We start from the raw sequence: 16,852 nt of genomic DNA on the forward strand, positions 1-16,852 counted from the left end.
AAGTGTTGCAGTCCATCCCACTTCTGGAAGCCACAGTCGGCTTCCCTTTCCACTACACAATACCATCAAGGACCTTTCTGGATCCAGAGGATGGGGCAGCAGAGTCCCTCTCCCTGGAGCTGACGTTCATAGATGGCCCTCCTGTGACTCTAGGGTCCTGGGTGGCCTTGGATGGACTTGAGCTGCATGGTGTCCCTCTGGAAGTGGACCTGCAGTTTGCCCCTCAGCAGCTGCTGCTGGCTGCTCGGGACAATCAGGGCCTGGCTGCCTGGCTCCCCCTCACCTTGGACATCCACCGCAGCCATGCGGAGCCCTGCCACAGCTTTAGCCTCATAGCTCACCGGAGCCTTTACTCCCTCCTCAGCCAGCGCCACAGGGTGGAGCTTCTCCTGGACAAGCTGTCCCGCTTCTTCAATGACTCTGGCAGCCACCACCTTGCCGTGCTGTCCCTGGCACCTGGATCCACTATTGTGTCTTGGTACAACTTCACCCTATGCCAGGTGTGGGGTGATGGTGACGAGGGACGGTGCCCTGTGGGTCAGGTCTGGCGCATGTGGGAGGAAATTAGTTCAGAGGCCAGACAGAGTAGCCCTGCGTTCAGCCAGGCAATGCTCCCAGAGTTCCCCATCAGCAAGGTAGGCCCTGTGAGCTTCAGACGTGACTGTTTCTCCAGCCCAACTACTGCCACAACTATAGCCTCTAGTCCCACTCTTTCCCCCAGTACTCCATATCCCACTTCTATCAACACCGTCCCAGCCTCGGATCCCACTGGTGCATCAGTGCGACAGACAGACCCCTATCATTGGATGGCCAGTGTGTTAACAGCTCTGCTAGTGGTCTGCTGTCTCTTTCTGGCAGTCACCGTTACATTTATAGTTTTCTATTTCTGTAGAAGCCGTGTGAGGGTAAGGACTCGTGCGATTTGGCCCTCAGAGGGGGTTGTCCCAGGTCACACCATGGATCTGAGGGCAATAAGGCCAAGGATGCCCCCCCTGTTCCAACCAGAAGTACCCCCACCTCCCCCAAGGTTGTGGCTGAACACCTCACCAGCCAGTGGAGAGCATCTCTCTCCCACATATCTCCAGGGCAGACAGCCTTATCAAAGACCAGTGTCTTTTCACCCACCTCCACAATACCAGTTCCCACCACAATACCCACATAACAGACCATGGGAACACAAATCCCAAGAAAAGCATACAAACAAATGAATCCATTCTTGGAAGTGAGGTTGTGACATGTTCATACACACACTACTCATGCCACTACGAGGGTTGTTGAGACAACGGTGTTGCACAACCGTTTTGGAAGACAAAGTATTAATGGATCTTAGGAGGGCAATTATAAATGTGTCTTTTATACTGGAACGTTGTATTGCTGTGATAATCTACACACATTTGTACTTCTATGTACCAAAACATACAACATAAAGCATGAAAATTGTTGTTTTTCATTTCATTGAGGAATCTTAAAGTAGAATTAAGATACAATATCCATCATAGCTGGATTTGACTATATTTCAGACAAAGACCTTCCAAATTGACAAAACAGTATTTTGTTATATTTGAGACTTGATGCCAACCATTCGCGGTCACCGTACCATTAACCAAACCATGAGAAATGTAGAACGGCACAGAAAGAAAATACTGCCTGTTGACAACTTTATTGCTTCACACAATATGTGAGCCTATCCATACAAACGTGGGTAGAAAACTAACAAAAATCACTCTAAAAATTACAAAGTCTGACTGCTATCCATTCAACTATGCCTGGTATGGACAGAGTAGGGGAGGACAGTCCATACACCTCAGATTGACATGATCTCTGGTCCAAGCTCATATTCCTACTGTGGTAAGGTGGAGTGGGTGCATCCTGTATAGAGACAGGTCACATCATCTGGTGGCTTTCCCATTCTCGTGGAGGTCCATTCTGTTAACAGTAGAAACCAAGTCAACTAATTATTTATCATAAGACCATCTACTCCATAACAGGTACGGGACAATCAGATTTCAGTCAAGAAAACAAACTACAACATCTCTATCAAACATTATAAACTGGGTGGTACGAGCCCTGAATGCTGATTGGCTGACAGCCGTGGTACATCAGACTGTATACCACGGGTATGACAAAACATGTATTTTTACCACTCTAATTACTTTGGTAACCAGTTTATAATAGCAATAAGGCACCTCTGGGGTTTGTGCTATATGGCCAATATACCACGGCTAAAGGGCTGTATCCAGGCACTCCGTGTTGCATTGTGCATAAGAACAGCCACTAGCCGTGGTATATTGGCTATATACACCACACCTCCTCGGGCCTTATTGCTTAATCAGAACTAGGGGCTATAATACACTGATGTGGGGAATGGTTATATACAGTACACTATCACACACCCATTCTCATCTTTAAGGTGCTGGTATAATTCTGCCTTGTTGTTCACAGAGCTGATCCTTCCGGCAAACTCCTGGTGTTTCCTGGAGTTGGCCACAGTGATTCTGTTAGTCCACATGGTGAGCAGGGACACCGGACCTACATTGTAACCACAGGGCGAAAACACACACAGAGACAGAAAGATCAGTTGAAAGGAACAATACTGGTACTGGCACGCCTAATCAGCGTATTGTCTCTAAATGAAAAAGGTAATACAGTGATGATACAAAACAAATAATAATAATAATAATAGAATACTACTCATTGCAATGATAACCATGAACTTGGCATTGGACAAACATGCCAGGTCACACCATGGATCTGAGGACAATAAGGTCCACGCCAACCAGAAGGGGGGGGGGGTATGCACCTTTGGCTTTTTCAGGTAGTTGAATCTCTTCCAGACGGGGCTTCTTGTTGAGAGGCTCTGGCGAGTCAGGAGAATCCTTTATGACCTCAGACTCCCCCTGCTCCTCCTTTACACGCTCTACCACCCCCTTCAGCCTGGTGAAGGAATCAAATCAAATTTTATTTGTCACATGCACCGAACACAACAGGTGTAGTAGACCTTACAGTGAAATGCTTACTTACAGGCCCTTAACATCTTAAAGCATTGTTGGTTAACACTTATTAAAAAAATATCTTAAGTAAAAAATTGAAAAGTAGAAAATGGAAAATAAAAGTAACGAATAATTAAACAGCAGCAGTAAAATAACAAGCGAGGCTATATACAGGGGGTAACGGTACAGAGTCAATGTGGAGGCTATATACAGGGTGCACCTGAACAGAGTCAATGTGGAGGCTATATACAGGGTGCACCTGAACAGAGTCAATGTGGAGGCTATATACAGGGTGCACCTGAACAGAGTCAATGTGGAGGCTATATACAGGGTGCACCTGAACAGAGTCAATGTGGAGGCTATATACAGGGGGCACCTGAACAGAGTCAATGTGGAGGCTATATACAGGGGGCACCTGAACAGAGTCAATGTGGAGGCTATATACAGGGGGCACCGGTACAGAGTCAATGTGCAGGGGCACTGGGTAGTCGAGGTAATTGAGGTAATATGTACATGTAGTTAGAGTTAAAGTGACTATGCATATAATAAAAACATAGAGTAGCAGCAGCGTAAAAGAGAGGTCTGGGTAGCCCTTTGATTAGCTGTTCAGGAGTCTTATGGCTTGGGGGTAGAATGCAACACAGTATGACACAGTGACCAGGAGAATACCAGGGTAAAATCCTAAACTGGTATATACAGTACCAGTCAAAAGTTGAGACACCTACTTCAAGGGTTTTTCTTTATTTTTGCTATGTTCTACATTGTAGAATAGTGAAGACATCAAAACTATGAAATAACATATGGAATCATGTAGTAACCAAAAATGTGTTAAACAAATCAAAATATGTTTTATATATGAGATTCTTCAAAGTAGCCACCCTGCCTTGATGACAGCTTTGCACACTCTTGGCATTCTCACAACCAGCTTCACCAGGAATGCTTTTCCAACAGTCCTGAAGGAGTTCCCACATATGCTGAGCACTTGTTGGCTGCTTTTCCTTCACTCTGCTGTCCAACTCATCCCAAACCATCTCAATTGGGGTGAGGTCAGGTGATTGTGGAGGCCAGGTCATCTGATGCAGCACTCCATCACTCTCCTCCTTGGTCAAATAGCCCTTACAAAGCCTGGAAGTGTGTTGGGTAATTGTCCTGTTGAAAAACAAATGATAGTCCCACTAAGCGCAAACCAGATTGGATGGCGTATCGCTGCAGAATGCTGTGGTAGCCATGCTTGTTAAGTGTGCCTTGAATTCTAAATAAATCAGACTGTCACCAGCAACGCACCCTCAAAGCACCTCCACCATGCTTCTCGGTGGGAACCACACATGCAGAGATCATCTGTTCACCTACTCCACGTCTCACAAAGACACGGCGGTTGGAACTGATGGATTCTATTAAAATGTAACATGTTTCAAGATAAACTGTAGTTTGTTTGTATCCTGTTTAGTGAGTATGAATGGAGTTTAGGCCATGAAACTGTGTGTATGCTAATTCAGAAAGGTTGTTGACCTAAATCAGATAAGAGAAAATTGCCTAGGATCAGAGAGCAGGGTCAGGCCCAGGACAATGAAGATGGACGGGTTGTGATTCTGACATCTAGCTAAACAACGGGAGGACCATGGACATTCCACAGGGGAAAGGAGGGAAACTCATTGCATTCATAAAATGTATAGCCTACAGGAGGGTGGTGACCAAAAGGAGGGAAGAAGAGGAGATGTTTTGTGAACTTTCTAAATGTATGCACTCAGCTGACTGTATCCTTGGTATTAAACACTTGAAACTTCTCTTGAGCTTTTGGGCTCAATTCCTTATTGCAAAGAGGTTGCAATAGCATTTTTCTTTTTACCAGAACCAAAAATCTCAAATTTGGACTCATCAGACCAAAGGACAGATTTCCACCAGTCTAATGTCCATTGCACTTGTTTCTTGGCCCAAGCCAGTCTCTTCTTATTATTAGTGTCCTTTAGTAGTGGTTTCTTTGCAGCAAGGCCTGATTCATGCAGTCTCCTCTGAACAGTTGATATTTAGATGTGTCTGTTAATTGAACTCTGTGAAGCATTTATTTGGGCTGCCATTATTCCTGAGGCTGGTAACTCTAATGAACTTATCCTCTGCATTCCAGGTAACTACCTCATGAAGCTGGTTGAGAGAATGCCAAGAGTGTGCAAAGCTGTCATCAAGGCAATGGGTGGCTACTTTGAAGAATCTCAAATATATTTTTGTATGTTTAACAGTTTTTTGGTTATTACAAGATTCCATATGTGTCATTTCATAGTGTTGATGTCTTCACTATTATTCTACAATGTAGAAAATAGGAAAAATAAAGAAAAACCCTTTGGGACAGAATTTTTTTCAGAATCACAAAGTTGATTGGATGCACGTCTGTTTTTTAAAACAGTAGATCAGGCCTGGGTCCAACAAAATGTGTATTGTGTCACCATGACCTCTCTGACTCCTGCCAGCTCTTGTCCTCTGAATCCTTGTTGATATTCTTCTCTGCCTTGTCCTCCTTGTCCTCCCTCTTCCTCCCCCGTTTCTTCCTCTCCTCCTCCTCGGGGGGTTTGCTGCGGCAGGCGATGATGCAGTCCAGAACCCTCTGGTGTCGCTCACTGCCAGCCACGTGGGTCTTCACCAGAGTCTCCAGCTCGTTCCACATGATGCGGTACTGCTCATCCCTAAATCCCGGAGGAGACATTAACCAGTCAGGACAGGAGACCAGGCACACACACTGAACTTATATGCGGTTCCCACCTGCAAACACTCAGGGAGCGACACAGTTACACTTTGACTCTCTCCAGCACACATCCCAAACATACAAACACACACACATACGCTGTTCCCACCCCTAAACACTCAAGGTGTGACACTAAGTCACAACATCCGTCTCTCTCTGTCTCAAACACACACAGAGACAGACTACCTTTTAGGGCCCTTTCCCCTGGAGCCCACAGTGGAGATGGGAAGAGGGTCGTTCTTCCTCTCCATATCCACCAGGTTGTAAACGGTCTTCTGGCAGGTCAGCAAGTCCTCCTCACTCAGACTCTCCTTCACTATGAGATTAGCCAGCGGAACCACCTGGATCACACACACATACAATGAACACACAGACAAAATTACACACACGGTTGAAAAATAAACAAACTGAGTGCTGTAAGGTGAACAACTGTGCAGTGTGTGAAGGAAGACTAAGGTCCTGCTCACCGCCTGCATGTTGAAGATGGTAGTCTGGGAGATGATCATTGGCCAATAGCGAGTGTAACGCTCCAGCTGGGCTTTGGCCCTCTCCGCCGGGGGCTTCCCACTAGCCTCAGTGTCTGGGGACTCAGGGACAGGAGTCAGACGGTTCTCCCTCATGAACTCTCCGAAGTCCTGCAGCAGACACACCAAAAAGACTGGTATAAAACTTCTGGTCCCACTTTAGAATAAGTGTATTTTATACCTACCAGTGTTAACATGGTAGTTACATAGACACAGTGTAAATATAAAACATTACAGGTACACATTGTTATATAGAACACAGTACACAGCTGCTATACCAATTTGTTGTTTGTGTGTTTTCACGTTGACATTTTATATGCATTAGATTTGTAAACAAACTCCAATTAGTTGTGACTAAACCTCCTCTGCCCCTTACAGTGATGTAGTAGTCAGTCACTAAGGGGTGGAGGAGGAAGGAGTGGGAGGGACTTCCAGTGATGTGGTCACTAAGGGCTGGAGGAGGAAGGAGTGGGAGGGGCTTACAGTGAAGTGGTCACTAAGGGGTAGAGGAGGGAGGGGTGGGAGGGGCTTACAGTAATGTGGTAGTCAGTCACTATGGGGTAGAGGAGGAAGAGGTGGGAGGGGCTTACAGTAATGTGGTAGTCAGTCACTATTGGGGTAGAGGAGGATGGGGTGGGAGGGGCTTACAGTAATGTGGTAGTCAGTCACTATGGGGTAGAGGAGGACGGGGTGGGAGGGGCTTACAGTAATGTGGTAGTCAGTCATTATGGGGTAGAGGAGGACGGGGTGGGAGGGGCTTACAGTAATGTGGTAGAGGAGGAAGAGGTGGGAGGGGCTTACAGTGATGCGGTAGTCAGTCACCCGGCCCCCGCAGCCTTCGCTAATGGAGGGAGGGTCCTCCAGGGTGGAGCGGGTGCTATTGAGCACGTGCAGGAAGATCTCCCCGCCGTGGCTGCTCAGCATGTGGCTGATGACCTTTGACCCAGACTTCCTGGGCTGCTCCAGCAGCACTGAGCGACCTGCAATCAATCACCATCTGTATTTCAACTACATTTGTTTGTATTCTCCATATGCAAGTAGTATTAACATTTAGGGTAGGGGGTAGAGGCATGAGGTCAGGGCAAAAATATTCAGGCTCACCGTTCAGCAAGAAGTTGGTCAAACACGATGAGGGTCGGCTGTTGACGTCCGTAGGCGAGATCCGATAGGCTCCAGTGCAGTAGTGCAGTTCTGAGCCACCAGTTCACACACAGACACACGCAAGAAAGATGGGAAATATCCAGATAAGCCAAAGGAGAATATTACATGAAATGCTCTCGGGATTTTGATGTGTCGATATCAAGGATATTTTCAGTCATTTTTCTTTTATCTTTATAATTTCAAACATCACTCAAGCCCCACCTCTACCGGGACTTTACTTTCAGTTAGCGTGACGTCAAACATACAAAAAATAACTACGTTTCCCAGGGTTCATGGTGCCTACCTACACTGTTGGTGCGAGGAGTGCACCACTTAAGAGTAACCGTCTCCTTAAGTCCACTGTCTCGACTCGTACTACCAGCCATGTGCAGGTCGCCTGAACAACAGAAAAAGAGGATAGATGAAAGGGAGAACTAAATGTTTATTTTAGTGGTTTATGGCCAAGCCACTAAAAGCCACAATAACTTAGTGGCCAAAACAATAGATTATTTTATTATTATAAAAAAAAATTTGACCTCACCACTTTTGAAGAACTCAAGATGGGCGTCCCTGTGATGCAGGAGTTCTACGTCGTAATTGGCCGACGTGTTGGCGTGCTGCTCCTCCTTCACACCCACAGTAGAAGGGGAAGAGAAAAAAAAGACATCAGCGAGGTATTATTTTCATTGACATTGTAGTCATTTGGCAGACGCTCTTATCCTACTTGCAGTAGTGAGTGCCTATCCACTGATGCCATCAAGACAAACAAACATGGCTGCTTTCTTGTTCGAGGGTTCGAGAAGTACCAGCAAATGCATAAACCACTGATCTTAGCATCGTCTCTGTCTCCCTCTCTTTCGTTCTTCCTATAAGGTGATTCCGGTGATGTGAAGATTGACAGCTGTGGTTGTTGCAGACTAAAGTTTAAGGGTCTGACGTGTATTTCAGTGAAAAGGGGCGTACATGTTTTCTAACCCAGATGAATAACATGGGACTACATGGGGGACAAAAACATTTGGGGTGAAAGATAGGCGTCTACCTGCCTATCATGGCTAAGGACTAAATGACTTACTATTCAAATGAGAGAAAGAAAGAGAGAGGGAAAGGAAAGGAGGGACAGAGGGTGGTCTGATACCAATACGTACTACTCAACACAACACAAAGGACCACAACAAGACACTACAAGGAGGGACTGCGACCAATCAACTCTGAGGTAGAGTAGGCACCAACAAGGAGTCAGACAGGACATGAGGCCGGGAGGGGGGGGGCAAACTACAGGGCACGGAATGCGTACATTCTCATCCAACAAACATGCTAACACTCTCAACTCTGATTGGCTGCTGGAATGTAACGTGGACAATCGGCGGTCAATCAAAAGTGAGGGCCGTTGAGCGTCCGATGGATGGACAAAACCAATCCACACAGCCTTGCGTTCTGCGGTCCCTCTTGGTGTGTGTTTAAGAGTACTGACCTGCTCGCAAACATTTAATGTGGGCTAGCAAAACAGAAAATACAGCATGAAAACAGCAGCGGTTCCAAGAGTCATTTCAACATGATGATGAACAAATAAAGAACAGTGTGTAAAATCATAGTGCAAAATGGCTGACGGGGAAGAAGAAGGAAGTTTGTGACATTTTGGGCCCGAGGATGGGGTGGGGCAAGGTTAGGGTATCAGAAGGTTGAGGCGAGTGAAGCGATAGGTGCATTGGGTAGAAGGGCCAACAGAAATGTGTAATGTGTTGGTTTGTGGATGTAGAGAAAATAAGTGGACGGGTCAGGATAGGTCATTTTGCAGACGGGACGTCGCCCTTTTCAAAAACTCGTCCAGCCATCAAAAATAGCCCACCTTATTCCTTAAATAACTAATCTAACATCAGTCATGACATGAAGGAGGCGGGAAAATAGAGACTGCTGGGACACAGCTCTGAAGGAAGTAATGAGTGGGAGTCAGTGAAAAGGGTGAAAGGTTATAGATGGGGCTGGTGAAGGCCTGAACCTTGGGAGAGCTAGAGGACAGAAGACGTACCTTCATTGGGATGTTGGTGATGGTGGTGGAGGCAAGGTCAAAGTGCTGCTGCACTAGAATGTTGAGTTTGGTGGCCAGGTGCCTCCCTGCCCGCACACTGTGAACCTCGCTGGTCAGCAGAGAGGAGACCTGTCGGTACAGAGGAGGACTATGTAGGACTTGAACACTAACAAAGTAGCATGCCATTTTTTATTGTATGGCATCTCTATAGAACTTGGTAACTACAGCATGTGGAAATGAGCACACGTTAACAGGATACTAACAGTATACTTTATCTCCATCAGATTAAGTATGTGTTGATATGACAAAGTGTTTTTGGAGCGATGTTATACATATCTAGATTAACCTTTAGACTAGGTGAAAACAGAGTCAATTTAATGCAACCCTGAGCAGGTTTAAACCTACCTCTTTCTTTGGCCGGTCTGAGACCAGGGTGTCCTCTCCTTGAGGGAAGATGTGGACGAGCACCAGCTCACACTGCTGGATAGGCATCAGTCTGAAACACAGAGACACATTGGAATGCATCGGGAGGATTCAAGACACTTCCTTAGGATCCTCTCAAAGCCCTTCTAAGATGACCAATGAAATTAACCCAGTCTAACAAATCTCCTCCTCTAAATCCATTTGAATTCTCCCATCAAAAATCTGACTTCTAGAGTTCATCTTTTATCCACACTAAAGAGTGTAAAAACAGTGGTATTCTCTTCTCAATCTCTCATACCTGTCTGAGCCTGCTGCCATCTTGTTTTGCTCTAGAATGGTCTCTTGCACACAGTCCTCCAGCATTCGCACATGGGTGTCACTGTGTAACAGACAGAAACACACAATACCCCATTAGGACTTCCATGGATGCCTTCAAAGATGGGCATTACTTCAGTATCTACAGGTTCTCAATTAATAGCCAGGTTTAACAGAATCAATAAATCATCTCTTTTGGTACGGTCCTTCGGTGGCTCGCTTTTGGAGACAGGTCCTAGAGTGGTTAAGTCATAATGTCTGTGTTCAGAGGGACCTACAAACAGTACTGTTAGGAGATCTGAAACACCAGCATCAATCAATGGTAAATATGAGTATTTATTTTAAGGGAAATCTTGGTACAAACAGAGAGGTTCAAGACCTTTGTAAGTCTTCACAGTAAAAATAGAAGAATGTATTGCAAAAGGAAATATTAAAACTGTAGTGTACTGGGAAAGATGGGTTAGTCTGTGGACATCTGAGGGTTGGAATTAAGATTGTAGTGGTCAATTCTTCAGGGCATGGACTCTACAAGCTCTCGAACGAGTTCCACAGGGATGGTGGCCCATGTTGGCTCCAATGCTTCCCACAGTTGTGACAAGTTGGCTGGATGTCATTTGGGTGGTGGACCATTCTTGATATACACGGGAAACTGTTGTGCGTGGAAATCATCTCCAAGTCATTTTAATTTCAGAAATCTGTTCCAAAGTATTCCCACGCATAATAGAAATATGTAATTGTATACAAAAATCAGTAAGGTTTGAAGTGATTATGTTTCAGACTTCTGTTTGAGTTTCTTGCAGTCAATATGTAGTCTATACTTTATTTGTAATTATGTTCCAGCCCCCTGAACATTAAAAAAAAATATATATTGGCCTGCAGCTAAATCCAGTTGATGATCCCTGGTCTATGTAAAGTACACTCAGTGTATATATAGAATTGTAATGTTTTCCCCAGGTCCTCCAACTAGGGGAGAGGGGGGTAGGGGAATAATACAAAAATATATATATATATATATACAGTACCAGTCTAAAGTTTGGACACACCTACTCATTCAAGGGTTTTTATTTATTTGTACTATTTTCAACAATGTATGAAATAACACAAATGGAATCACGTAGTAAGCAAAAAACTGTTAAATCAAAATATATTTTAGATTTTAGATTTTTCAAAGTAGCCACCCTTTGCCTTGATGACAGCTCTGCACACTCTTGGCATTCTCTCAACCAGCTTCAAGAGGTAGTCACCTGGAATGCATTTCAATCAACAGGTGTGCCTCAAAAGTTAATTTGTGGAATTTCTTTCCTTCTTAATGTGTTTGATAGCCCTATTTGGTAAAGTCCACATTATGGCAAGAACAGCTCAAATAAACAAAGAGAAATGACAGTGCACCATTACTTTAAGACATAAACCAGCAGCATACCACACTGTATTCTACTGCTGGCTTGCTTCTAAAGCTAAGCAGAGTTGGTCCTGGTTGGTCCCTGGATGGGAGACCAGATGTTGCTGGAAGAAGTGCTGGAGTGCCAGTAGGAGGCCCCCTTTCCTCTAGTCTAAAAAAATATCCCAATGCCCCAGGGCAGTAACTGGGGACATTGCCCTGTGTAACTGGGGACATTGCCCTGTGTAACTGGGGACATTGCCCTGTGTAACTGGGGACATTGCCCTGTGTAGGGCGCCATCTTTCGGATGGGACGTTAAATAGGTGTCCTGACTCTCTGTGGTCACTAAAGATCCCATGGCACTTATTGTAATAGTAGGGGTGTTAACCCCAGCGTCCTGGCTAAAATTCCAATCTGGCCTTCATACCATCACGGTCACCTAATCATTCCCAGTTTACAATTGGCTCTTTCATCCCTCTCCCCTGTAACTATTCCCTAGGTTGTTGCTGTAAATGAGAATGTGTTCTCAGTCAACTTACCTGGTAAAATAAAAAAATAAAAGAACTTTGAAAGTTTCTTCAAGTGCAGTCACAAAAACCATCAAGGACTATCATGGAACTGGCTCTCATGAGGACCACCACAGGAAAGGAAGACCCAGAGTTACCTCTGCTACGGAGGATAAATTCATTAGAGTTACCAGCCTCAGAAATTGCAGCCCAAATAAATGGGTTCAAGAGTTCAAGACATCTCAACATCAACTGTTCAGAGGAGACTGTGTGAATCAGGTCTTCATGGTCAAATTGCTGCAAAGAAACCACTACTAAAGTACACCAATAAGAAGCAGAGACATGCTTGGGCCAAGAAACACAAGCAATGGACATTAGACCAGTGGAAACGTGTCTTTGTGAGACATGGTGTGAGTGAACAGATGATCTCCGCATGTGTATTTCTCACTGTAAAACATGGAAGATGAGGTATTATGGTGCTTTGCTGGTGGCAGTCTGATTTATTTAGAATTGAAGGCCCACTTAACCAGCATGGCTACTGCAGCAATAAGCCATCCCATCTGGTTTACGCTTAGTGGGACTATCATTTGTTTTTCAACAGGACAATGACTCAACACACCTCCAGGCTATGTAAGGGCTATTTGACCAAGAAAGAGAGTGATGGAGTGCTGCATCAGATGACCTGGCCTCCACAATCACCTGACCTCACCCCAATTGAGATGGTTTGGGATGAGTTGGACAGCAGAGTGAAGGAAAAGCAGCTCAGCATATGTGGGAGCTCCAAGACTGTCGGAAAAGCATTCCAGGTAATTGCTGGTTGAGAGAATGCCAAGAGTGTACAAAGCTGTCATTAAGGCAAAGGTTGGTTACTTTGAAAAATCTCAAAATATATTTAGATTTTTTAACACTTTTTTGGTTACTACATGATTCCATATGTGTTATTTTATAGTTTTGATGTCTTCACTATTATTCTACAATGTAGAAAATAGTAAAAAATAAAGAAAAACCTGTGAATGAGTAGGTGTCCAAACTTTTGACTGGTACTGTATAAAAGGGGATTAGAAATGATTCAAGTAATGTTATTTGATAGTTTCAAATCTTTCTGTTAATTTCATAGCTGATCTATCCCTTAAAAAAAAATGGTATTATCAGAAATACAGGTTTACTAACTATGTTCATGTTTACCTCTTGGCGTTTGTGAGGCAGATAATGCGTCCCCTGTTGGCAACCCTGTCAGCCGTGTCCATGAGGGTGGTGCGTGCCTCGTGCTGGTACTCAGTGATCTTACACAGTGACTCCACCGCTGCCACCAGGCCGTGCAGGACACTGCAACACTCAGGGTCCTCCTGCGGGTTAGGTGGACCCACAGCTGCCAGAGCAGACATGAGCTATCACATGCATACAAAGGGAAGAAGGTTAAGTCAACCATACATTACAACAAAACCTCAATCTCACATCACTAATTCTATGATTCTAAGCAAAATGGTTTCCCTGTTGATAAATAAGCATCCATCTCGCGAAGATGGAAATAAAGTACCTCATGAGTGCTTTGGTCCTCTTGCCTCCAGCTGTTCAGAATATGGAACTCTGAATCACTCACAATGTAGTTGATCTGAAACATAACCACTGAAGCAATATAATGTGCTGTGCCCAACTCAGAATATGAATGAACAGAGACGAGTTGGCAACCGCACAGATAGACTATACTCTGTTCTGACCTTGGCTAAAACAGACTAGACCGCCAGGCTATGGGATGGAGGGACTCACCAGTTTCCTGAGGGGGTAAACGTCATAGAGGATGCGGCAGTACTCCATGGAGCACTCCACAGCACAGGTCCACAGGGACTTGGACACTGGGGCCAGCGGGATCATGCCCTGACCACGGCTTTTTGTCAGCACGTCACACTCCACCTGCTGCCGACAGGACTCTGCCATGTAAGGGCAGTGGTCGACCACGAAGGCAGTCTTGTGGGAGACTGAGAACATCTTCATCTCTGGTTCAGCCCTGTGTGAGTTCTGCAGAGGTGATCGGAGGAAAAATTTCGTCTGGTGTTAAGATACCATCTCTTCTTAATTTAGATGAAAAGAGCAAGGCACCAGTAACGTTAGCTAGCTGCAGCCTACGTAGACACCAATTTACATTGCTAATATATACTGTAGCTAACTAGGCTAGAGAAACATTCCCTATGACAATGTCCTATAGCTATAGATTTAGCTAGCTAACGTTAGTTGGCTAAGATAAGTTACCCTGGCCCCTGCAATGTCGTTAGGATAACGGTCGTTAGCTAGCTTGCTTACTTACTTAACTTGTCTAGCTAGATTTACTTAGTAGCGTTAGCTAGCCAGATAGTTTCTAGACCTATTAAAACACTTCATTACTACGTTAGCTAGCTAGCTAAGTAGTGGGTGAGCAGTCTGCAGAAGTACCTGGGACCAAATGAGACTGAGGTGCGTCGATTTGCTGCCGTTAACCCAAGCTAATGTTAGTTAAGTTTGCTAGCCAGATTAGCTATCAAACATAGTTAGCTAACAAATTAGTCTAAAATAAAGTCAGATTTTCACACCATATAGCACCCGTACTGTATGGTTCCTTTCCACCAACGAAAATACGGATTGTAGTTGTACAACTAAGTTAATAGCTATCTATCTAGGTAATAAAACGACATAATGCTGGAGCAAAATAATCAAAAGCGGACGTAGCCGTAGATGTTATTGATGGAACTATGTCCGTCGGGTATGGATGGTCCGTGTCGTACTTCAACATCTTTTCATGGTTCCTGTCTTCTTTGCTTAGAGACATTGAGCAGGGTTCCCCAAGTAGAGGCCCGCGGACCCAATGTGGTTTTATTTGACCCCCCCAAGATTTCTGAATTGTCATTGTTGGACATAAAATACTGTAAAACACCAGGAAATCAGCTCCAATTGATTTTAATTTTGGAAATATGTCCCCAAGTATTCACACTCATATTTTGTATTTATTTAACAAGGAAAGTCAGTTTAGAACAAATTATTATTTACAATGACGGCCTACCGGGAAACAGTGGGTTAACTGCGTTGTGCCAAGGCAGAAGGACAGGTTTTCGGTTACTGGCCCAACGCTCTAACCACTAGGCTACCTGCCACGTATGTGATTGTATACCAAAAAAATATACATTTATATAGCACCTATCTACGGACTGAGCAACCATTTTTGTGTCAGAACGTTCACCACACATCAGCTATCAGGTGGAGAAGTTATGAGTGATGGATGCCAATTAGGAATGAGGGGGATGATTAGGCGGTCATGATGGAATGTGGCCAAGTTGGGAATTTAGCCATGACACCGGGGTGAAAACCCATACTCTTAAAATAAACTTCATGGGATTTTGACTAGCCACAGAGTCAGGACTCCAGTTTTAATGTCCCATCCGAAAAGAAGGCACCCAATGTTCCCAAATGTAATCAAGGTTTGAAATGATTCCGTTTTAGTCAAATATTATATATGTTTAGGCTTCTTGCGGTCAATTTGAAGTCTACAAAAATGTTTTTATTATGTTCCGCCCCCAAGACCATCTCAAGAATAAAATGGCCCATGGCTGAATCTAGCTGATGATCCCTGGTGTTGAAAATGTGCGCAATCAATGTGCAGCATATGACGCGTTCAATATTAAATATTTTTCATTTTATCATATAAATAATGTATTTCGACAAATATTGTATTTGCTTTCATTTCAATTTGTCATCGTGGCTATACTCTGTATTCTGATAAGAAAGGTTATAACAATATTTGTATGGGCACTATTATGATGGGGAACAGTATCTTTTTGATAGGGAACAGTATAAGGAACAGTTGACCCAAACCTATCTGATGGGGTATCAGTATCTGATAGGAAGCAAAGATGGGGAAGTAAAGTATCTGCGAACACTGTGATTATCTAATGGGAAACCGTATGGTGGAGAACAGTAGGTACATCAAATATGGAGCGGGGAACAGTAGGTCTATCTAATAAGGAACAGTATATGGAACAGGTTACCAATCACTGCACCTGTACACAACCCATCTGTAAATAGCTCACCCAACTACCTCATCCCCATATTGTTATTTGTTTTTGCTCTTTTGCACCCCAGTATCCCTACTTGCACATCATCATCTGCACATCTATCACTCCAGTGTTAATGCTAAATTGTAAATAAATGGCCACTATGGCCTATTTATTGCCTTACCTCCCTAATCTTATTACATTTTCACACAGATTTTTCTATTGAGTTATATTGTACGTTTGTTTATCCCATGTGTAACTCTGTGTTGTTATTTTTGTTGCACTGCTTTGCTTTATCTTGGCCAGGTCGTAGTTGTAAATGAGAACTTGTTCTCAACTGGCCTATCTGGTTAAATAAAGGTGAAATATATATATATATATATATATTTTAAAAAATGTAAGTATCTGACAGGGAATTTGGTTGGGAACAGAACAGATAACAAGATGTGCTCGATATTCATTGTCAACACTCAAGATATAAAATTCAAAAGGCACTCGCACATCTGAGCGGTCTTTGTTGCAGGTGCATGGTAATAGTTTAACAATATGAGAAAAAAAGAAGAAACCCGCACACTGCTCTTGCTAGTATCAATGCTCTTTATTAAGCTTTACGTATCGGCCTCAAGGCCTTCGTCAGAGCTTTTTAATTTTTTTGAAAAAGCTCTAACGCAGGCCTTGCCTACGTACTTAATAACGAGCAGTGATACTGGCAAGAGCAGTGTTCGGGTTTCTCAATACATGAAATTGCACAATATATTAATGGATGTCAAACGATTGTTCAGTTAAATGTGAGGTA

At 44.0% G+C, this 16,852-nt stretch overlaps 1 protein-coding gene across 7 annotated transcripts; it reads right to left on the reverse strand.

Annotated features, from left to right (window-relative positions):
• Positions 1-1,536: 1,536 nt before the first annotated feature.
• LOC109878977 (integrator complex subunit 13) lies at positions 1,537-14,851 on the reverse strand. 7 transcript variants are annotated; one of them, XM_031797833.1, is made up of 17 exons: positions 14,465-14,851; positions 13,805-14,053; positions 13,575-13,649; positions 13,223-13,425; positions 10,136-10,216; positions 9,820-9,910; positions 9,415-9,543; positions 7,930-8,014; positions 7,693-7,785; positions 7,350-7,439; positions 7,050-7,228; positions 6,192-6,359; positions 5,911-6,065; positions 5,435-5,665; positions 2,801-2,934; positions 2,394-2,529; positions 1,537-1,926 (listed from the first exon to the last, which is right to left on the reverse strand). In XM_031797833.1, exons 2-17 carry the CDS (start codon positions 14,027-14,029, stop codon positions 1,890-1,892), a joined length of 2,112 nt encoding a protein of 703 aa, XP_031653693.1. In that variant the 5' UTR covers positions 14,030-14,053; positions 14,465-14,851; the 3' UTR covers positions 1,537-1,889. The 7 variants fall into 7 exon arrangements, with proteins under 7 accessions (XP_031653693.1, XP_031653690.1, XP_020326757.2 ...); XM_031797830.1 differs by having other exon boundaries at positions 7,350-7,448; positions 14,602-14,841; XM_020471168.2 differs by having other exon boundaries at positions 5,429-5,665; positions 7,350-7,448; positions 14,602-14,841.
• Positions 14,852-16,852: the final 2,001 nt, after the last annotated feature.

The sequence above is a fragment of the Oncorhynchus kisutch genome, linkage group LG19 (assembly GCF_002021735.2).
Source record: "Oncorhynchus kisutch isolate 150728-3 linkage group LG19, Okis_V2, whole genome shotgun sequence".
Classification (NCBI taxonomy): domain Eukaryota; kingdom Metazoa; phylum Chordata; class Actinopteri; order Salmoniformes; family Salmonidae; genus Oncorhynchus; species Oncorhynchus kisutch.